The 22,895-nt window shown below is 43.0% G+C and overlaps 1 protein-coding gene and 1 non-coding gene across 3 annotated transcripts; both read right to left on the bottom strand.

Moving 5' to 3' along the window:
- Nucleotides 1–2,087: 2,087 nt before the first annotated feature.
- LIX1L (limb and CNS expressed 1 like) lies at nt 2,088–22,751 on the bottom strand. Of its 2 annotated transcripts, XM_025858477.2 has the most exons (6): nt 22,372–22,751; nt 13,898–14,061; nt 10,423–10,563; nt 4,959–5,054; nt 4,590–4,667; nt 2,088–4,246 (listed from the first exon to the last, which is right to left on the bottom strand). In XM_025858477.2, exons 1-6 carry the CDS (start codon nt 22,661–22,663, stop codon nt 4,004–4,006), a joined length of 1,014 nt encoding a protein of 337 aa, XP_025714262.1. In that variant the 5' UTR covers nt 22,664–22,751; the 3' UTR covers nt 2,088–4,003. The 2 variants fall into 2 exon arrangements, with proteins under 2 accessions (XP_025714262.1, XP_073745985.1); XM_073889884.1 differs by lacking the exon at nt 10,423–10,563.
- On the bottom strand, nt 12,686–12,792 carry LOC112813441 (U6 spliceosomal RNA). Its single transcript, XR_003205526.1, has one exon. It is a non-coding gene; the product is annotated as a U6 spliceosomal RNA (small nuclear RNA).
- Nucleotides 22,752–22,895: the final 144 nt, after the last annotated feature.

Raw genomic sequence — 22,895 nt, 5'->3', positions numbered from 1 at the left:
ACTATGGTTGTCTCTTTCCTCTCAGGACTTTTGGAACTTCCTGTTCCTGATGTTCTTACTCCAGCTCTTCACATGGCTCATTCAACCTCATCCTTTAGGTCTCCCAAAAATGCTGCCGGAATCGAAGGATTCTTCTCTACTTTACTGTCCCTCACTCTGTTTATTTCCTTCACAGAGTTTAAATGCCAGCCCAGTTACCTTGTTTACTTTCTATCTTGTTTATTGTCGATTTCCCATTAGAGTGTAATCCTTATGGCAGAGACTTTTATTTACAACGATAGCCTTACAGTTTTATTTTATTTTTTTTTTAAGATTTTATTTATTTGACAGAGAGAGACACAGCGAGAGAGGGAACACAAGCAGAGGGTGTGGGAGAGGAAGAAGCAGGCTCCCACCAGGGAGCCCGATGCAGGGCTCAAACCCAGGACCCTGGGATCATGACCTGAGCCGAAGGTAGACACTTAACGACTGAGCCACCCAGGCGTCCCAGCCTTACAGTTTAGATCAGTATCTGGCTCACAGTAGACATTTGATACATACTTATTGAAGGAACAAATAACCAGAATGGCAAGAAATTCTGTTTGCCTGATGCTGTGCGGCTAGGAAATAAAGGTGAAAGTACAGGTTGGGGCCAAAATGCATGCCATGCTAAAGATTTTGGAATTTTATCCTGTAGGCAATAATTTCTCGACTTCAAGTGTTTGGGTATTCATGATTTTTCACAATCACAGATAGCCCCCATGATGTTCCTTGATTAGTATTTTTCCTTAAGTAGACTGACTTGTTAATTAAACAAATTTATACTGAATTTAAATATCACTGGCATAAATGTAAAATCTGTATTTTTTTTCTGACAGTTTCAGATTAGACTATAAGTAAAAATGAAAAATGTGAGTGTCTGGGTGGCTCAGTCAGTTAAGCATCTGCCTTTGGCCCAGGTCCTGATCCCAGGGTCCTGGGATCGAGTCCTGCATCGGTGCAGGGAGTCTGCTTCTCCCTCTCCCTCTGCCCTTTCCTCCTACTAATGCTCTCTCTGTCTCTCTCAAATAAATAAAATCTTTAAAAAATTTTTTAAAAATTAAAAATGTTTGCCCATCTACCACCTAAAATTGTCTCAGGTAATACCAAGGGTTCACATATAAAACTTTGGGGAATGCTACTAAAGACGAAATAGCTAAGTGATGGTTTAAGCAAGATAGTGGTACAGTACTAAGTATTTTAGAAAGAAATCTAACAATAGTGTGGAGGATGTTAAGAATGAAGACAGAGTCTAGGTAGGAAGCTGTTGCAGTGCTCCAGCCCAGAAATGATAAATGACTGAACTAAGGCAGTGTATATGGACAAGACAGATTAAGAAGTTTATATAGGAGGGGCGCCTGGGTGGTTCAGCTGGTTCAGTGCCTGGTTCAGGTCATGATCTCAGGGTCCTGGGATCGAGCCTTGGGTCAGGCTCTGCACTTGGCAAGGAGTCTGCTTGCAGATTCTCTCTCCCTTTGCCCCTCTCCTTGCTTGCATTCTCTCTCTTTCAAATAAATAAATCTTTTTTTTTTTTTTTAAGTTTACATAGGAGGTAACCTCAACAGTGACTGATTAGATCATGGTAAGGAAAAGTCAAGGATGGACCTAAGATTCTAGCTTAGATAGATGGGTAGATAATAATCCTAATAACAGATTTGGGGAGTCAAAGAGGAGCATGTATGGAAATAGCTTTTATTTTGAATATGTGAATTCAAAGAGCTTGTGCCATAAATTCAGGTAGTGATGTCCAATATGTGGAAATATAGATGCAAAAGCTTAAAAGGGTGAAAGAAATAGATTTGAGAATGGTGTGTATGATAGAGTTGAAGTCACCATGGTGGGTGAGATTGCCAGTGGAAATGGGTAGAGCTTGAGAAGATAGGATCAGTGACAAAATCCAGACTCCTCAAATGTCTGGAGAAGGGGAGGCAGAATACTTTCTCCCAGCAGTACAATCTTATTTCTACCACCCAAAAAATAATCAAAATTCTCTTTTAGTGTACTTGTAAAAGAAGGGGTCGTTTTAGAGCTCCTCTGATACATAGGTCTCAAGAAAGAGTCAATGTGGCTCACTAGACAAAAATCTATTTTTAATTGTATAAAATTATACATATAAAATACATAGAAAGTACTAAAAAGATAAGTAAATTCTTTAACAATGAAAATGGACAGATCAGGGAACAATTTTTCTCAAGTTCTTTGGGATCTTACTGGTTGTTATTTGAGAAAAATAGTCATTCCAGGAGGGGCAAGAAGAAATTCGTCCCATAACTCACACCCCTTCACACTTCCAAGAGAAAGGAGCATAAGACAAATGAGGGTTTATGATTTCTGGATTATAAATATGAATAAAAGCTGAACAGACATACCTATTATTTAATGTAGGAGCCTCTACTCCAACCCTATATGTGCTTCATGGTATACGGAGATGGGGCTTGGAGAATTCAAGGAGGTCCCTTTCAAGCACTAAAACAGTTGCTAGACTCCTTACCGCTGATCCCATTTGTACTGACTACCAAGATGATTTCAAAGGCAAAGAAGCTGACTATCATCTTAACTCTATCTGGTCCAAAAGAGCAAATTGTGGCCTATTTCCTAACCTATTTCTAAAAACAAAGTGTATCATCATTAAATGGAAAGTCCAATTGCAGAAGCATGAAACTTCCCAAGCACATTTTAGAAAGCGCCCTGAACATTATATACTATATACAGTATAGGAGATTACAAAAACGAAGGGGGAAAATACATCCTCGAGAGACCTACAAAACATTCTCCCAAAGAGGAATGCTTTCGCTGTACTCCAGATCATTTCTCTCTTTCACCCAGGAGAGGCAGGGTGGGGTGGGGAGAGGGAGTCTTAAAAACACAAATAGTTAATCATCGAGCCTCTTTGCCCTCCTGCAGTCTCCCAAGGTTCCAATTAGGAAGTGCCATAATGCCAGGCTCATTTTCCCGATCGACTCATGCTCTAATAATGAACATGGAGGAAGAAGAAAGAAAAGAGAGAAAACAACCGAATCTATGGACATCTAAGGTAGCAAAAAGCAGGAACTTCGAGGCAGAGAGAGGAACATGGCCCTCGCCAAACAGGACAGCTGTTTCCAAAGAGCAAAATGTTGGGAGGAGAGGGAACAGGGAAATGTTTTCCCTTCTACAAATCTCTGCGGGCAGGAAGGTCTAAATACTGGACTCAACTAAGCTGGGTGAGCAGGGGAGGAAGAGAGAAAAGGGAGTATTTGAAGATAAGCAGCTTCAACCCTGACCCCTTCTGGAGCATAGAATACCTCGGGAAAGCTAGATTATCAGCTTAGTATGGTTTCTATGCCCCAGAGGCAATTTAGGTGATAAACACCTATGGGTTGTGTCTATAATTCCTCTCCTCTCTCTGGGAAGTTTCTCAGGAATGATTTTAACAATAAGATACCAGATCTCCACTTCCTTCCAAATAATAAAGGAAGCCTCAAAATGAAGTACCACTTGAAGGCAGAAGAGGAGTAAGATAGTGGGGCGGGGGAGTCTAGGCTAGGAAATATATAGTTACTGGAGGAACAACTCTACGAAGTAGGCTCAGCTCAAGAGAAGCCAAAGCCAAAGGCTTCATACTTACACCCTGTTTGGAATCCAAGGGAAAGCAGGAATGAGGGTGAGGGTGGGGCACATAGTCCTCATTCAAGCTCCCTGTTACGTTAAAGAACACTTTGTCATCTTGTGCTATTGAAATGAGTACACAGAGTTACTGGGAGTGTAAGCTCTGAAGACAGCCTCTTACAAAGTGGAGTGGCGATGTTTCAAATGAAACGACATCCAAAAACCAGAAGAAAAGGGATCTCTCAGCAAATAGGAATCTGAGTGTAGAATTTATACATATACATATATATATCTATATTTTAAAGTATAAAATTGAGAAAGTATGTACAGAAATCAACTAAGTCTTAGAAAAGACATAAAAAAGGGTCTAGAGAAGACGGAGTATGTGAGTGGATGCCTAGCAGTTGGAAGAATGCATATTGCCCAACTGCCCAGCGGCCAGCAGGAGAATATCTTTCTTCTCCTTGTGGAAGCGCAGCTCCTTGCCTGCCAGCCGGGCTTCGTCCAGCTCCCGTTCAGTAGAGGCCAGCTCTCTAGACAGTGCCCCTGGCACACTCTGCTCCCGGCTCACCCAGTCCAATGCCATTTGGTGGCGAATATCATCATCCAGGGCCCGGTGTGAATAATGAGCCAACACTTCCTGGAAGGGGAAAGAAATATGAAGATCACTGACAAGGGCAGGGCTCATACCACATTGACCCAGCAGGGCTAGGAACTCCGCCTTGGAGTCCTGACTGAAGTTAGCACTTAAGTCCTCTAAGGAAGTGTCTTAAGGGAAACTTCCTGGTGGGGGAAGCAAGGCAGGTGAAAGAATGACAGCTAAGATCTAAATAAGAAAGATGATAGGAACGAAAAGGGCACTTAAAGTGAGGCTTTCAGTATTCACAACCTGATAACTATAGGCCTGCTCATTTCTAACAGAACAGCCACCTCAAAATAGTCCTTCTGCCAGATTCCTCTCATCTACCTATAGGACCTCTTACCTGCCGAGAGCACTGTCTTTCCCTCATGGCCTTAAGGCTGCCATTCCAGTGCAGCAGTTGAAAAACTGTCATTAGTTCCTGGGGAAAGGATAGGAAGTATCAGGATAGTATTTTTATATTTAGGAGGTTGCATCAGAATTACATGGGGAACCTCTTACAAAATACATTTATGGAAGCATCTCCTACCATCTCTGATATGCTCTTTGGGAAAGGAAGGTATTTATATTTTGAAAAATATTCTAACCTTCTCTCCCTTCCCTTCCAACTGAGTATCAGTGACTTAGGGATTAGTAGGAGATATGTATATCTATACATATCCCCACAGGTTGATCCAAGTTATCAGAGCCAGAGAAGTAGGTGGAACAGTACCTGGAACTCCAACATTGACTTGCCCTTGTTGGATTCCAACATGAATCGGAAGGCACCAATCCCTGTATTTGGGTTGTCAGCTTCCTCCCTGTTGCCCTGTAACAGAGGAAAGGAAAAGACAAATAGATTTTCAATCAGGATTATCACCTCAAGCAGCACTGTCCAGTAGAAATATAATGCGAGCCCCCAACCTAATTTAAAATTGCCTAGGGGCGCCTAGGTGGCGCAGTCGGTTGAACGTCTGACTCTCGGTTTAGGCTCGGTGGTGATCTCAGGGTTGTGGGATCCATCCGCAGAGGACTCTGCACTCAGCACAGAGTGTGCCTGGGTTTCTCTCTCCTTCTCCCTCTGCCTCCCTACCACCCCCCCCACCCCAGCAAGCACTTGTGAGCTCTCTCTTTAAATAAATAAATCTTAAAAAAAAGATAAAAAAATACAATTTCCTAGTTGCCACATTAAACAGGTAAAACTAATTTTAATAGCATGTTTTATTTAAGCTAATATATTCAAAATATTATCTTAACTATACTTAGCATAATTTTAAAGATTTTATTTATTTATTTGACAGAGAGAGACACAGCGAGAGAGGGAACACGAGCAGGGGGAGTGGGAGAGGGAGAAGCGGGCTTCCTGTGAAGCAGGGAGCCCAATGTGGGGCTTGATCCCAGGACCCTGGGATCATGACCTGAGCCAAAGGCAGATGCTTAACGACTGAGCCACCCAGGCACTCTGAGCATAAAAATTTTTAATGAAATATTTTACATTATTTTTCTTATACTAAGGTTTCAAAATCTGATGTCTCTTTCATGCTTACAGGACATCTTAATTCATACTAGCCACATATCAGGTGCTAAATAGCTACATGTGGCTGGTGGCTATTCTGCTGGTCAGCACAGACCTAGAGGACTCCAGAGCCATCACACATATTAACTCAGGTGACAGAGGTCAATCTGGTTTTTCCTATCTTACAAAGAGGGAACACTGGACATAGAGAAGATCCCTGATTCAGCCCAAAAAACAGAGTGATCTCAGCATACAGGATTGGACTAGCCTAAAGGATAACTGGGCAAATGCACTTTAAAGGGAAACAGTAGGAGCCATCAGCATGGTAAATTCTGGATAGCAGTTTGGCCTCTTGGACATTTGCCTTGTGTGTCTTACTGGTGACATGACCTTGTAAGGGTAGAACTAAGATACATTGTCCTGTGAAAAAGGCAATACAGTATAGAAGTTAAAAGCAGGGACTGGATCTCCTACTAGTCTTGACGCCTTAGTGAAGTCATTTAATTTCTCTGTGCCTCTGTTTCCTTATCTGTAAAATGGGAATAATCACAGATGTAGCCTCTAAGATTGTTTTGAGAATTAAATGAAAGGATTATTGAGGTGCCTGGGTGGCTCAGTTGGTTAAGGGTCTGCCTTCAGCTCAGGTCATGGTCTCGGGGTCCTGGGATTGAGCCCCACGTCGGGCTCCCTGCCCAGTGTGGAGTCTGCTTCTCTCTCTCCCTCTGCCCCTCTTCCTTGTTTGTGCTGTCTCTCAAGTAAATAAAATCTTTTAAAAAATAAAAAAATTATTTAAAAAGGGATAAGTGTGGTCTAAAAACTCCAATTATATAAAATGTGGTACATTATTACATTAGACTAGGTATCCAGTTACACAATCCAAATCCATTCTGGTACTGGCTCTGGTTTAGTGCTATTTGGTGGTGGTTTAACATTATTAGAGATAATTCCAAACCCTGGAGCTGGCTGGGACTTCCAAAATAAGGGCATCTCCTGGTTTATTGGTGACCTTTTTGTCAACCTGATCTAAGAAAACAAAGCCAGGAGACTACTGGGAACAGAGGTACCCAACTTTCTCCTGCTTCCTGAGAAGTTGCCTGCTCTTTGTAGCTTGTTCTACATGACCATTCCTGCCCTACACCTAAGATTCTGCTCTTTTTAAGAAAGGGGACTGGGTAGAGGTCAGGAGCCAATCAAGTTATATCCAAATCCAAATTCAGTTCATTATGGGGCACTTTTCATGGGGCTTTACTGTATATTTATTACACCTAAAATAGTTCAATGCACTCAGTAAGTATATCATAAGTGCTAGCTTATTATTTGTTTTTGCTGTGCTAGAATTGACAAGAAGTCAGAACTACACAAGATCAACCCATGCTGTTTTGTGGCTCATGAGAAACAACATGCGAACATGTAGTTAATCTTCATGGCGAAGCAAAGATCACAAAATTTGGATTTAAAAATGAAAAGCTAGAGAGAGGAAGGACAAACGTAATCTTCACTATTAGCATTTAGGGCCCGGAAGCAAGTAACCTTTTCATTTTTGCCTATAATCATTCAATATGATACCTTCTTCAGTACCTCCAGAGTTTTCCATGATACAGTACATAGAAAGTAATGATCATCTCTGTACAACCAACTGGGGTATACAGAAGAGGCTGCTGGCAGAGGAGTCCATCTGCCCTGGGCCTTGCTCAGTCCCTTGAAAGCTGAGGGGAATCAATATTATGGCACAACTGAAACCTGTTTGGAGTACACCAAAGTGGCATGACCCACAAGTTGGGAAGATCTACCTCCTATTACACTTCTACATCTAACATGGCTATAAACGAACTCCATTTATTCAATAAACATTTAACCACAGAATACTTGATAAGTGGTAGGAACATTAGAATGTAATTGCAAAGAAATTAGAGTTAATTTAATTCAACCTATTCATTTTACAAATGAAGAAATTCAGAGCTACAGAGGCTGGGTGATTGATCAAAAGACATAGTACAATACAGTCTCCCAAGTCAGGACAATTAATTTTTTTAAATTTTTTTTAAGATTTTTATTTATTAATTTGACAGAGCACAAGTAGGCAGAGCAGCAGTCAGAGAGAGAGGGAGAAGCAGTCTCCCCACTGAGCCAGGAGCCCGATGTGGGGCTCGATCCCAGGACTCTGGGATCATGACCTGAGCTGAAGGCAGTCGCTTAACCAACTGAACCACCCAGGCGCCCCAGGACAATTAATTTTTTTAAAGATTTTTTATTTATTTGACAGACACAGCGAGAGAGGGAACACAAGCAGGGGGAGTGGGAGAGGGTGAAGCAGGCTCCCCGCGGATCAGGAAGCCGGATGTGGGGCTTGATCCCAGGACCCGAAGGCAGACGTTTAATGACTGAGCCACCCAGGTGCCCCTCAGGTCGGGACTATTAAAGAATAAAAGCTGAAGGCAGAAATGTAAACATTACCCATAGCTAATACCAAATTGATGTTATTTGGAGTATGACAATTCCATTGGGAAATTAATGAGAAATCTATTAAATTCTCAATTTTGAGGGACTAATCAAATAGAAATAATGGCAGGAATAATACTAATTTGTATTTCCTAAACGCTTTGTAGTAGACCTTGCTGGTGACCTACCCAACATCTATTTCCTTTTTTGTTACTATAGAATCTTAATCTTGTTCCAGTACCTACCCATCTTCCATGTGTCTCCCCCCCGGGAAGAGTGATTTTATCCTCTAATTCCACTGGGTAAATCCTAATTCCTTTTGCTTGTAATTGGTTTTAAGGTGAGAATTCTGGCCATTGGGAGGTAGGAGGGAGGTCGGCTGGAGGGTTTCTGGAAAAAGATTCCTTACTACTAAAGAGATACTAAAAGACAGTCTCAGGGCACCTGGCTGGCTCAGTCGTAGAGCATGTGACTCTTGATCTCAGGGTCCTGAGTTCAAGCCCCACACTGGGTTGGGTGTGGAGCCTACTTAAAGAAAGAAAGAAAAGAAAAGAAAAGAAAGAGAAAGGAAGAAAGGAAGAAAGAAAGAAAGGAAGGGAGGGAGGGAGGGAGGGAAAGAAAGAAGGAAAGAAAGAAAGAGAAAGAAAAAGAAAGAAAATAAAGAAAGATAGAAAGGAAAGAGAGAAAGAGGGAGAGAGAGAAAGGAAGGAAGAAAGAGGAGAGAAAGAAAAATGGTCTCTTTCTGTCTCTAACTGTAGTTATATCTGTATTTAATGTCTGAAATTCTGTAGCTGTCTTACACCCTAAGGGGAGCCAGCCCAAGGACAAAGCCAATATCTAGAGGACGGCTGAGTGGAGAGATGGAAAGAATTTGAGGAAATTGAGACTTAGATTAGGTAACTTGCTCAAAGTCACGTAGCTAGTAGAAACATAATTTCAAAACGATGAACCATTGCTTTCTATAATCCAAACTAATGTTCATTTTATAATACATTAGATGACTTAAGAGTGATAAATGTACTTTCTTCATTTTAATTGACTTTGATTAATATAAAAATTGTCTTTATTCCCTGTAGATACTGCTGACTGGGGCAAAGGGAAATGGGAGAAAATCAGATGGGTCCTGGGTAACAGAGGGAAGCCAACTTATGATTTAAAGTGCTCAACACTGATAAATACACAAACAGATAACCAAAGTGGTTTAGTATATGTAATTACATCTTAAATTCAAAGAGAACAGAAACAGAATTTGTCTGACTTTATCAGCCTATCAGTGAACTTGTGGGAAGGAAGAAAGGCAGCATTCATTTCTAAGATGTGCTCCTGAGATAGAAAATTCTAAGTTCATTTGGGTTCCAGTCTTGGCTCTATCACTTCCTAGCTACATCCCTTCAGGCAAAATTGCACTTCCATGTTTTTAGTTTCCTCATCTGTAAAATAGGGGTAAAAAATAGTTCTTATACCTCAAAGCGTTACTGTGATGATCAAATGAGATAAAATACATAAAAATCCCCTGGAATCGTCCCTGGCACGAAGTAAATACTCAGGATTAGCTATGGTTATCATCATCATCATCATTTAAAAGAACAGACATTCTTTTTAAGGAGAGTAAATAAAGTATCTACCCCTTTCCTAGGAGGGGAAAAAGGAAATAAGACACTGTATTATAAAGTGTTCTTTATTAATAGTTGAAGTAGGGAGACAAGTGACAATAAGAACAGTCATATATAATAAAAAAGAATAACAACAAAAAAGGGGCGGCTGGGTGGCTCAGTCAGTTGTGTCCGACTCTGGACCTCAGCTCAAGTCTTGATCTCAGGGTCATGAGTTCAAGCCCACACTGGGCTCCATGCTTGGCGTGGAGGTTTTTATAAACAAACAAACATTGAAGGAAGAAGGGAGTAAGTTCTTAAACCAAAACTGGGAAAAGTAGAATTCAAGCTCAGTTTTAATTTTGGAATATCTCTAAAATTCCATAAATCTTGAATTAAAGGTTTCTAGATACCAAAGAGACACAATGAAAGAAGCAAAACATCAACAAAAACATAAACATACACATAGAATCAGTGACTGAGACTAGGGAGCATGTAATACACAAGAATGATAGAGAATAAACAGAAAGAGGTACAGACAGGAAAGAAAACAAGAATTCCTGCTCTGTTTCCCAGTGATTTACAAGACTTCCCAACCAGCCAGTTCTACCAACTCCCACTCTCCTTTCTTTCAACTCCCAGTAACTTACATTGAAAGATGCCAGAGCCTCAGAGACACTCTTCTCAATGAACTCATCAGTGATTCTTCGGGAAGGATGTTCATTAAACACAGAGTTCATGAGTGCAATCTTTGCAGCGCTCCGCCGGGCCTCAGCTTTTGTGGGGCAAAACTAGGCAGGGCAGAGAGAGAGAAAACATGGACATATGTGTGTCTGAGGGAGAGGAAGAAACGGGATAGAGGAAACGCTGGGATAGAAGACACTTGGACAGTCTTCGGATAAATCAGTTCGTTCAGCAAACCCTCCAAAGTTTGTATTGGAAAATGGTTGAGGCATTTGGAAACATAATTTTGATTCAACATCCTGAAGTCATTAAGGAACTGGAGACGGCGATAGCTCATACCAAATTGAATGCAGAATGAGGGAGGCTGCTGAAGTCAGCATATAATCACTGGATATAAAAAAATACCCCTGTTTAAACTGTCGACAGAATTAATTACTCAAAAGCCAGATTCTGCCAAGCCTGTTCGAAATCTGTATCTTGTTCTCCTGTTCTGTGCATAGGCAAGATTTGTTTTCATCCCTCTAGATAACCTAAAAGTAGAACAAATCTGTGTCTAGGTTGCTTCTGCAGAGGAGACCTCTAGTCTCTACCAGAAGCACCCATCTGGGATTCTTGGACTTCACTTTTAGCTTCGAGCAGGCATTTCCCCCCAATAATGCAGTGAGTCAATGAGCTCTCCCTGAACAGAGTCCAAGATCTGAAGGAGGAATTTGTAGTCTTTTTTTTTTCCCCAGTGGAAGTAAGGAGAGGGGTGGCAAGGGGAAGGAAAGCTGACCTGGAGAAAGCAAGAAAAATTTAAAAGTTAATTCATGTTTTTTACATTGTATCCACTGTGGGTATCATATTGGACTTCTGATTTTCAGAAGTGTAAATCACTCAACCTTAAATCTCCAGGCACCAGAGCATTCCTTTATAATTCATCATCACTGGCGGCCTCAAAGGCCTCTGTGCCCTCTGTCATTTATGATTAGGATTAGAGGAAAGGAAGAAAGTAATGTTACAGTTTTTAAAAGTAGACTGGGATATGTTTGCTAATTAACCACCCTTAGTATCAATAACTCCTGATTTCCTTTAGCTGACAGGTCTGTCAGAATATGGTGCTTGGTGCATTAACCCTAAGTCATCTTCTTCAATTTCTCTGTTCACTAGCCTGTCTCTACTCACTAGTCTGCTGCTCACTCTACAGTATAGTAGTATTCCTGAAAAGTCATCCATGAGAAAAACCACCAGGAGAAATTTCACCTGCCAAAATGGATATAAAAGATATAAGCTAAAAGAAGCCAAGATAGATAATTCTATTCTTTGGGGGGAAGACAAATCAAATTACTATGATGGCTCAGTTCTGGACATCACCATAAAATTATCAAATCTTCATTCAACAATAAGATGAGATGAGAGAAGGGAGGAGAGACCTTATTCTCTAGAAGAGAAAGTATAAAGATTAGTCATCCTGGGCATATATTTATTTCTCTGAAATGGCTGGGTTTCCGAGGGGAAAAAACTTAAGTCACCATATTTGAAATGAAGTCTCCTTAGGACTTTTCTGTTTGAGGCAGGAACTGAATGAATGGTCCTCATTCATGCCACAGATTTATTAAGTGCCTCCTCTTTGCTGGGTGCTGAGTTGGTAATAAGGATTTAAAACTGAACGAGAAAGAAGACAGATACTATCTCTGCCTCCATGAAGCATAATCCACTAGGTGAGATAATCAATCATGATATGTTGTGATAAGTGGTATGATAAGGGAAGTTCAAGGGGCTATGGAAGCACATAGCAGGGGTTATAACTTTGTCTAAGGGTTTTACAAACCATAAAAACACAACAAAATGTCTATTATCTCCTCTAAATTCCTATTCAGACTCGAAGTTGACATTTCAGAAGGCTACCTTCCTATGGGTGACGTAAAAAAATCCATCTTTGATGACAATATTCACACTAGTCAAACTTTTCTTTTTTTTATGTTCAGTTAGCCAGCATATAGTACATCATTAGTTTTTGAGGTAGTGTTCAATGATTCAAAAATATGGAATGTGGGGCGCCTGGGTGGCTCAGTCGTTAAGCATCTGCCTTCGGCTCAGGTCATGATCACAGGGTCCTGGGATGGAGCCCCGCATTGGGCTCCCTGCTCCGCAGGAAGCCTGCTTCTCCCTCTCCCACTCCCTCTGCTGTGTTCCCTCTCTTGCTGTGTCTCTCTCTGTCAAATAAATAAAATCTTTAAAAAACAAAACAAAAATACGGAGTGCTTCACAAATTTGCATGTCATCCTTGCGCAAGGGCCATGCCAATCTTCTCTGTATCGTTCCAATTGTAATACATGTGCTGCCGAAGCGAGCACTCTTTTTTTTTTTTTAAATAAAAACAATCCCACAGCATTTATTGTCCTCTGGTAATAACTTAAAGGTAATCAAAATAATACAACCAAATGTTTTAGAACTACACTCCCAACAAAGGACCTCTAAAAAAAAGCAAACTACATGGCCTTCTCTAGAATTTCTCACTTCATTGATCATTTGTAGTTTGGAGACAACTGACCCAGTTGTTTTCTTGACTTTGTTTTAGAATGAATCTTTTTGGCATCATCTAATACGAGGTTCATGTACTCATCAAAACCAATGATACAGCCCTCTATACGCATGTTCGCTTGCTTATGAAGCCACACCTGAATCCGAGATCTATTTTGCAAGCATCTGGAGATGAGGATGATGGGCTGCACCATCACCCTCTGCACTTTTTGACCCTGGCCACGGTATGTCATGGTGGAAGCCAACAAAGACTGCTAAGTCAAATTTCTTATTACCCTATAATAGCAACCACTGTTCATCATCATATATCACAGTTCTTTCATATAATTATAGAAAGCTAGCACTAGGAAGATTTTAGAAATAATCTAACCTATCTCCTTCATGTTATAGATGGGGAAACTGAGGCCCAGAGAATTTACCTGACTTGCCCTGCTGGCAGTGAGGGGAATAAGAATTTGGGTCTTCTAAACTCTTAGATGAGTACTATTTCCACCATACCTAGGGCCTCCCCTTTGACCTCTTAAAGAACTCAAACATTGCTTTTTTTAATAATTGCCTATGAAAAAGTACTGTGGGTAAGGAATTACTATTCAGTGTTCTCAAAAAGAGATGGCAGGAAGTTGGACAGCCAGATTAGAACATGGGCTAGGTGCTGGTAGTCTGATATACTGAGAAAGGGCCCATTCATAACCGCTCCAATTCAAAGCGGATGTCGGTTTTTGCAGGCTGAAAGAGAAGCTACTGAGGTTCTTTTGTGGTTAAATGAACCTCAGATGCTTACCAGAATGATGTGCCCAGAATTGGTTCAGGTCCTCAAATATGTGATTTCAGAGAGTGATTTAATGGCCAAAATGATGGAGAAAACCACTACTAGCGGCTAAGCATTTATCTCCGCTACTGCCCCCTTGCTCCTCTTACCTGGAAACTCCCAAAGCAGCTTCCCCCAGGCAGAGTGACATAGCAGACGTAAGGAGGGCTGTTGGAGGAAACCATCTCATAAACCACCAGGGCCCCGTTCTTCAAGTCCGCCCCACGGGACTGCTTCATCTGCCAGAATTCCTGAAGTGCCTCCACCACATTCACTACAAAAAGGGAAGCAGTTAAGTTCAGCAATGAGTGGTCCTGTGCTTCAAGACGGTATCTGCGACCTGAACCTACATCAAGAGTCTAACCCACCTTAGCTCCTTATCACCACTTAAAAACATTTAAATTAATAAACCTAGACTGTGATTATGGCATTTGCATGGCAAGACCAGTGTATGCCTGGCCTCCTCCCCCACCTCTCTGGTTCACATTTTGATTAGTCCTAAACACCAAAGCAGAATAACTTAAATATTGGAGGCAGAGCTTCCAGGTCAGCAGACCATTATCCCTACCTGATGAAGTGCAAGTAGGTCATTCCACAGTTGGTCAGGTGGCCGAGAATAATAATCCCCAGCACAATAAGAAGTGCATCTACTGAACACTTCTGTGCCCCCATTTTACAGATGAGTGAAATGAGACATAGGGAAGTTAAATAACTTGCCCAAGGATGTAACAGCTAGAAAGTAGCAGAGTAAGAATTCAAACCCAGGCTATCTTGGTTCCAGAGTCAATGTTCCTAAGCTTTGTGTAATACTGCCACTCAAGGAAATGTGGCCCTTTTAGCCATTCTCAAGTCTATGCTTCTGGTGAGCAAACCCATAGCCAGATTCCTTTTCCATCCTGGAATATTATACATTATGTGTGTATATATACACACACTATACTCCTGTGTGTGTGTGTGTGTGTGTGTGTGTGTGTGTGTGTGAGCATGAATTTCTCTTCTGATGATTTCCCTAGGTAAAAGTAATTTTTGGAGGAACTGTATATTGGGAGACACTCCTTCACAGGTCTCTTGTGCGCCTTTCCATCTTGCGGGGTATGCCAAGATTTGAAGGAGATGGCTGCTCTTTCCTTGGGCCATTTCTCGGAATTGTGTGTGCAGCAAGAAACCTGAGGGATGAGGTACTGTCTCCCTCGGGGACAAAGAACAAGCCTGCTTACTGCTTGCTAAGAAGTGGCAGGTTCCCCAAGCTCAGTGTTCGTTCCTCTTCTGTAATGCAACCCGTGTCCGATGCAAGCATGCACCTGCGCCCTTCACATCAGATGTGGGAGGCAAGGAGAACTGATGCAAACAAATCTGATGCTTATGCTACCTGCTGTACTGTGAGTAATAAAGTCCTTTGTCTCTGACCCAGGAGTCTCTAGACTTCTGCCACCATCTGTCAAACAGCAACCAGCTAATGTATTAGGGTAAAATCAAACTCAGAACTCAAAACCAGACTCAAAACACTGTATTCCAGAACAGTCCCCTCTTCCCCCAATACTTGGGCTCAAGCATTGCACAAATATGTATTGGGTACCTACTCTGTGCTAGACTATGTGCTGGATGCTAGGCTACAATAGTGAGCAAAACCATACCCTGTTCCATTTCCTTATGCAGTTTACAGTCTAAAGAGGAAGAGAGAGTTTAACCAGAGAACCTCAAGCAAATGAAAAACTGCAACTGTGATAAGCACTATAAAGGAGTTTGGTAGATGATGGGAAATGTCATGGGGGCATCTGACCTCATTAAGAAGGCCAAAGAAAGCTACACTGACAAAGTGATATTTAAGTACAGATATGAGTATGAATTCACTGGCAAAAAGGTGAGAGAACAGAGCTCTGAACATAAGGAACAACATACACAAAGGCTCTGTAAGCAGCAGAGAAGATGGCAAATAAAGGGACCAGTGTGGCTCGAAGAAAAGAGAGAGGGAAAGTGTATGCAAGTGAGACTGCAAAAGTTAGCAGGGACCAGACCAAAGTGGACCTTGCAGGCCACAGCAGAGTACTGGCTTTATCTTAGCCATTGAAGGGTTTAGGATGAAATCAGTTTTCCTTTGGAAAGGATCACTTTGACTGCAGGGTTCCAAACATTTCAAGTGGCTTTAACAAAAGCCTCATAATAATACATGATCACATGCATTCTCCAATATCCTCCAACATGGCCACTCTCTACTTTTGGTTACAAGGACTCATTCATTCTTTTATAGTGTGTTAGTTTAGGTCTGCCAAAGAGAAGACCCCAAGACAGAATAGACAAGCAAGAGATTTATTGGGGAGGAAGGAAGTATGAGAAGGAAGAGGCTTCGGACCATGTTGAAGGTCTGACACCTGTAGAAGTGGCATGGGAAGGAAGGAGGTCTAGATACGAGAATCTCAGTCAGCAGCGCAGTTCCAAGAAAGGTTCAGCCAGGCCAGTGGGAAGTCCACAAGCCAAAGGAAATCCACACCTCACCAGGATGTGTGTGAGTTAGTGCCCCTGCCGGACCCCGTCACTGATGGGGGGGGCGGGGGGCCTGCTGGACGTGTGGCCTCAGTGCACATGTGGTGATGGACACAGAGGGGACAGCAGCTTCAGGCTGTCCGTCAGTTATGCCCCTGCAGCAGGAGATATGAATAGCACATTTTCATGGCTGCCACACACACATTAAGCAGAAACGTGAGCCCGTAATATGTACATAGCTCTATTCTGAGCATTAGAGATTCAAAGATGAATAATACACAATGCCGGTCAGCAAGGCATTCAAAATCTAGTGGCCAGCAACAACTGTTATCTCTTCCGCTCTGCAGCTGAAGCAAGCACTCCATGTACCAGCCAGAGTGTGAAAGCCGCACATGCTCTTTCCTAACACCCTGGATCTAACTGACTTTTTACAATGTTCATTCTTCCATTAAAAGGCAGCATGAAAAGGAAACTCTGTCCTTCCCACTCTTGGTTTTGGCAGGGGCCCTTCAAAGGTCACTGCTGCCCAGAGAGCTTAGCCATCTTTGTTCTTTCCACTGAGATCTTTTCAGCCCCAGTTCCCTCTTTGAGACAATTTAGCACAATGAGCTGGGTGACGGCTTTCTTGACATGCAAACAACAGGGAGAATATTGAAATAAAGAGAAAGGGGAGGAAACCATTGTAACCAGGAAGGTCCTATTAAAAAGCATATGTCCAGTCTATATCCAGTTAAATCCCTCTTGGCACACAGTACAGGACTATTTTTTAATGATTACTCAAAGCCAAAGGAAATAGGGAGTCTTGTGTCAGAAATGGATGAAATGGGAAATCGAGCAGAATGATCAGGATAAAAGCGATTAATTGTGATCCGAATTTGAAACTGCTCACAGACTCATTGATCTTTAGAGCTGACAGGGATTTTGGAGATCATCTAGTCCAACTCAGGCTACAAAAGGAGAAATGACCTGCTCGAGGTCAATGCTGGGGCAGAGCTGGGGACTGAATGTAGACATCCTGATGCCAATGTTCTTTCCAGTTTGGGAATCTTAACCCAGGGTCCAAGATCAGATCCATGATTGAGCTTCGTGAGAGTTCACAAGCCGCCTAAAACCCACAATGAAATCGTGTGTGTGTGTGTGTGTGTGTGTGTGTGTGTAGAGTTTATGGGAGGGGTGCCCATAGGTTTTAACAGATTTTCAGTGAGGAACCATGCACCTAATGGTATAAATGAGGATGGTTAGAGAACTGTGAGGTGGGAGGGTTAGCAATGACCAAGACATACACATCTAACAGCTACAATTGCTTTTTAGGAGTAACTGGAGGATGCTGGACTAAAAGAGACAAGAAAGACCAAGATAGTGAGGAATATTTAAGTGCTTGTACCATGATGTTGAACAATAACAAGAGAGAAAAATTCTGGTTTTGGTCGTTAGGAGATAAAATATGAATGTCTAAGTGGGATGAGAGGTACAGATTATATATCTACCATACAGTAAAATCATTAAGGGCATGAGGGGCACCTGGGTGGCTCAGTCTGTTAGGCAGCCAGCTCTTGGGGTTTCAGCTCAGGTCATGATCTCAGGGTCCTGGGATCCAGCCCCGCATCCCTACGTAGGGCCCTGCACTCAGCAGGGAGTCTGCTTGAGATTCTCTCTCCCTCTGCCCTGCTCCCCCTACATGCACAAGCTCTCCCTCTCTCAAATAAATAAATAAGTTTAAAAAAAAAACACACATGAAATTACAGTAAAAATTTTATGTCATAAAAATAAATACAATTTTGTGGTGAGGGAACAGGGATAATAGCTAATGCAATTGAGAGGTGAATGAGAAGGCTCTCCCTGATCACACAAGATGGCGAGAATAGGCTGGCCCAGCTTAATGCACACTATTATGAAGACAGGGAAGCTGGTTAACAATTTTCCGTCTGACATTTCCTATTTCAACTTGGAGAATGTACCCCTGAATGACCCAGTGCATAGACTCATTGGCAGGGAGGGGCCACAAGACGACAGTGACTTTGGGCGAGGACTATGGAAGGCTGAAAAATGTCCCCTGCTAAGATGTCCATGCCCTAATCCTTAAAACCTGTGAATGTTTCCTTAGGTGGCAAAAACTTTGCAGATGTGATTAAGGATCTTGAGGTGGGGTGATTATCCTGGATTAGCCGGGCAGGGCCCTAAATGCAATCATAGGGTCCTTAGGGAAGGAGAATTATGAAGCGCAGAAGAGGAGAGGACAGTGTGAACACGGAGGCAGAGATCAGAGTGATGCAGTCACAAGCCAAGGAATGCTGGCAGCCCCCAGAAGATGGAAGAGGCAAGAACACAGATTCTCCCCTGGAGCTTCTGGAGGGAGCACAGACCTGCTGACCCCTTGATTTTGCCCCCCCCCCCCAGTGATACTGATTTTGGACTTCTGGCCTCCAGAACTGTGAAAGAATAAATTTCTGTTGTGGTGAGCCCCCAAATTTCCAATAATTTGTTAGAGCAGCTACAGGAAACCAATACAGAGTCTAATCCAACATCCCCCAAACTGGAAATATTCAGACCATCAATTTAACTCCACAGTCACTTGTAGACAAAGAAGCTGTCTGTGATTCCAAACAACTAAACAGAAAATACTACCCAAGATTCCTTTGTTCAACCTAGGGGCGTAGCTGGGCAGAACTTCCAATCATGTAACCATACTGTGATATAAAGGGAGAACAATAATTCCGAAACTATACGTTTGAAGAGGGCAATGCAGAAGTTACAGGGCAAGGTCACTCAGTCAGTCATGCCAGTTTTAGAGATTGCCAGCTATCAAACATTAGAAGGGGACTACATGCCATGTTTAAAAAGGGGCAAAGGAAATGGAAATGCTACCAATACCTATCATCTGCAGTTTTCAAAAGGTTTCCAAACGCATAATAGCAACCATTCATTGAGTCCTAACTATGTGCTATATGGCTTGCACTCATTATCTCATTCAATCCACACAAAACTATCAAGGTAAGTATTATAATATGAATTTTTCTAAAAAGTGAACAAGTTAGGGCACCTGGCCGGCTCAGTCAGCAGGGCATGTAACTCTTGATCTCGGGATTGTGAGTTTGAGCCCGATGTTGGGTGTAGAGATTACTTAACAATAAAATCTTAAAAAAAAAAAATGTGAACAAGTTAAGAAACAGGCCATGGTGACAGAACCAATGTTTGTTTGCCTCAAAGCTGACCCTCTTTCTATTGCCCTATCCTGCCTTATTGCACCATTAATCCTCACACATACTTGTGGACTGTGAGCTCCATGAAGATAGGGACTGAGCGTCTGTCTTGTTCACCACTGCATCTGGTGATCAATAAATATTTGTCGAATGAATGAAGTAGATGAGGTCTAGAGAGATTAAGCAATTTATCCAAGATCACACAGCCATTGTTTGACAGGGTGAGGTTCTCCGATTCCAAACCCTATGTACTACAAGCTGACTAAGATCCTACAGCATACTGAGCTATGTGTGTATCTTGGGCGGGGGTTGGGGTGGGGGTGGGGGTGGGGGAGATATAGGACAAACAGGTGAGATAACAGAAAAAATTTATTTTAGTGTTTTTTAAATAAATGCTGAGGTCCTACATGGGTACAGGTAAATCTAAAGGTGGAAAAGGTGAATTTGGAGCAGTCAGAAGGTGAAGGATGTGAACTGAAGATGATACAGTAAAGCATTGCTGGATCGGATAAAGGTCTGGGCAAAGATCAAAGTAAATTATATTCACGGGAATAGAGCCAGCCCCCAAATACCATGCCATCAGTCACAAGGGTACGTGGGTACATGCCAGTGGCAGTTTTGCCTATTAATCGAAGCAGAATAAGCGATTCCATGTGGTGAAGGACTTCTGAGCCAAATCGGCAGAGATTCTGCTTGCCTGAAGCTGAACTACCTGCCAAACTCTCCCAAAGTACTGGCTGGACACCCAGACTGGAAATGAGAAACTCAGGAATAATGAGGAGTGTGGTGGGAGGTTGGGAAGTTGGAGGAAGGAATGGCTGCAGAGTCTGAAGCCTGACTGATTGCTCTTTGTCAGTAAAATCCCCTTGCTCCTTCATCCTGTCTAAGGAAATGAAAAAGTTTTTACAGGACACTCAGTTTAGAGGCCAAGCCCTAGGTAACACAGACAAGAAAAATGGTACACTCCTCTACAATTCTAATAAACGCCTGTAAGTTTCTAAGAGGAACGGTTCAGATTGAGGGTGACGACTCCTATGCCCAGAGACCTTCCCTTGGTCTCAACTTAAAAAGACTGGAAGCAGCAGGACAATAGCTGATAACAGTTACATCACGAAGCCCTGTTAAATCTAGGAATTAGACTAGACAAAGAACTATATTCCCTCATGGTGAATTTCAGAATCACGTGCATTTGCATTCCAAGCACCTAGCAGAGTGCCAGCCCCATGGTAGGAGTTCAAAATGTTGAAGAACAAAAGGAAACTAATGGTACACGTATCACTGGGCACATCTAACAAATGGAGCTAAAAAATCTGTTTTCATGGGAATATTTGGGTTTATACTGTCTGGATCTAAGAACAGGAGAAAATGAGATATGGTCTTTCCAAGGAAATATGAACCAATAAATTTGAGATAATTCCCATCATTTTTAAGTCATCCGTTACGTGTCAGGTGTAATATCTCATTTAATCCCCCTCATAACCCTCGAGGAAACTGAAGTGTAGTGAAGTTAAGTCACTTCCCCAAAAACATAGCTGGCAAGTGACAGAGATTTAATCTGGGATTTAATCCCCGCTTGTCTGACTCCAAAACCCACATATGCTCTTTTCAATACACTTTCACAGGGAGGGAAAAAAGTCACTACTGTCCAGAGAGAAAGCCCTACAACCTTTCTCTTTATTATTGTCCAACTAGAAGGTTAGAGATATAATCACTTCCAGCTCAGGCAGGACTTAACGAAGCAGAAAGAAGTGATGTCTCAGAAATTCCAGACCTACATTCTGTATCCCACACCCCTCACTATATTGTGTTCCTTGTTACACTATAAATCTGGAGCTCAGACTCAGGAAATTCTGCACTGATTAAACAAAAACAACAAAGAAGATCCTCACATTCCCCTTCTCAGAAACCCTAGAAATTAGGCATCTGTAAGATAAAGATTTCTAATGGAAATAGGGTTTCTGCCTGGCTCATTTCCACAGAATTTAACATTGAGAGAGCCAAGGCCTGGGATTTATCCTCAGTTCCTGGGCAAGGGCCAGGAAAACAGAGCCAGACAGACAGAGAGGCCAGAGTTGTGAGGCTCCATACTAAAAAAGACACCAAAGTGAGGTCCTAAGTCACAGGAAGGTGGTGTGGACTCAGTGGTACGGTTCCAGATTTAAAAACACAATTATAAGTGACTTGTGAAGGCACTACCTAATTCCCCAGCAAATCTGAGGTCGCACTGGAAATTTCAGGGTGAGGATAAGTAAGAAAAGAATTCAAAAGTCAAGATTAAGGAGGTGGAGGGGCACCTGACTGGCTCAGTTGGTGGAGCATGCGAGTCTTGATCCCTGGGTTGTAAATTCGAGCCCCACATCAGGGGTAGAGATTACTTAAAAAAAATAAAAATCTTAAAAAAAAAAAAAGGTTAAGGAGGTGGAGTAAGTTAAGAGGGGAGCCCAGGAATTGCCGAGATCACAGAAGAAAGATTTGAGAGAGTATGAAATGAGAAATGTCTTGGATCTGACATAAAGGATGGGATCCCACACAATGGGGACTGGTCCTCAGAGGCAAAAGGATGTTAAGCTACAGGAAGAATTCCATTTCTGAAGGAGAATCGGCTGGGAAGAAAAGATGGTTGTATTCGTAAAAAGGGGTCCCTGGAGAATATAGTAGTAACTCAATAAAGGGGAAGGGGTGAGACGTGTGTAAGAGCGTGTGCCGCTGTGTGTGTGCGTGCCTGTGTGTGTGCGTGTGTGTGTGTGTGTGTGTGTGTGTGTGTGTGTGTGTAGCCCAGAAGGAAACTCCCCGAAAGGAAATGCATGTGAGGGCTCTGCGCCAGGAAAAGCGATCCAGAGGACTATGGGAGCAAGGCTCCTTTACAGCGGGTGCCCCGCAGGAGGCCAGACCCGCAGACTCACCTCGGCCATAGCCCTGCGTGTGCTTGGCGAAGCTCCTCACCACGGCCTCCACGGCCTCCCGCAGCACCGCGGGGCTGCCGGCGGCGCCCGGGGGCAGCGGCAGCCCAGGGGCCCCCGACAGGAGCAGGGGCGGCGGGGGCGGTGCGGGGGGCGGCGGTGCGGGCGGGGGGCCTGCTGGGGGTGTGGCGGTGGCAGCGGCGGCCCCAGTCACTCCCGGCCGAAGCGCTCGCAGCGTACCCCTCCCGCTGGTGCCCACTCCAGGCTGCAGCCGCTGTGCTCGCATCGTCTCCATCCCGGCCGCCAGTGGAGCAGCGGCCCGGAGCCTGCCAGCCTGGCGAGCTAACGGTCCCAGCCACCCCCGCCAGCGAGCGCCCAGGGACTGAGGCGGTGCTGGAGCGCAGCCGTCAGTCAAGCGGGGGCGGGGACGAGCCAGGTCCTATGCCAATCACCAGAGACTGGGCGGGAGCTGGAGGGGTCCAGCTCCGCCATAGGCAAAATACTGAGGAGGGCGGAGGTTCTGGACA

This window comes from Callorhinus ursinus, unplaced genomic scaffold (assembly GCF_003265705.2).
Source record: "Callorhinus ursinus isolate GAN/ISIS: 27379988/994484 unplaced genomic scaffold, GSC_fseal_2.0 scaffold121, whole genome shotgun sequence".
In the NCBI taxonomy this organism is placed as follows: domain Eukaryota; kingdom Metazoa; phylum Chordata; class Mammalia; order Carnivora; family Otariidae; genus Callorhinus; species Callorhinus ursinus.
This window is presented reverse-complemented; position numbering and strand designations above follow the sequence as displayed.

Excerpts from the sequence above, each read along its gene's own strand:
- LIX1L (XM_025858477.2), bottom strand. The coding sequence starts at position 22,663 with ATGGAGACGATGCGAGCACAGCGGCTGCAGCCTGGAGTGGGCACCAGC. Across the intron at positions 5,055-10,422 it reads AGGCTCTGGCATCTTTCAAT|GGCAACAGGGAGGAAGCTGA; the intron begins GTAAGTTACTGG and ends CCTCTGTTACAG. Across the intron at positions 4,668-4,958 it reads AGTCAATGTTGGAGTTCCAG|GAACTAATGACAGTTTTTCA; the intron begins GTACTGTTCCAC and ends TCCTTTCCCCAG.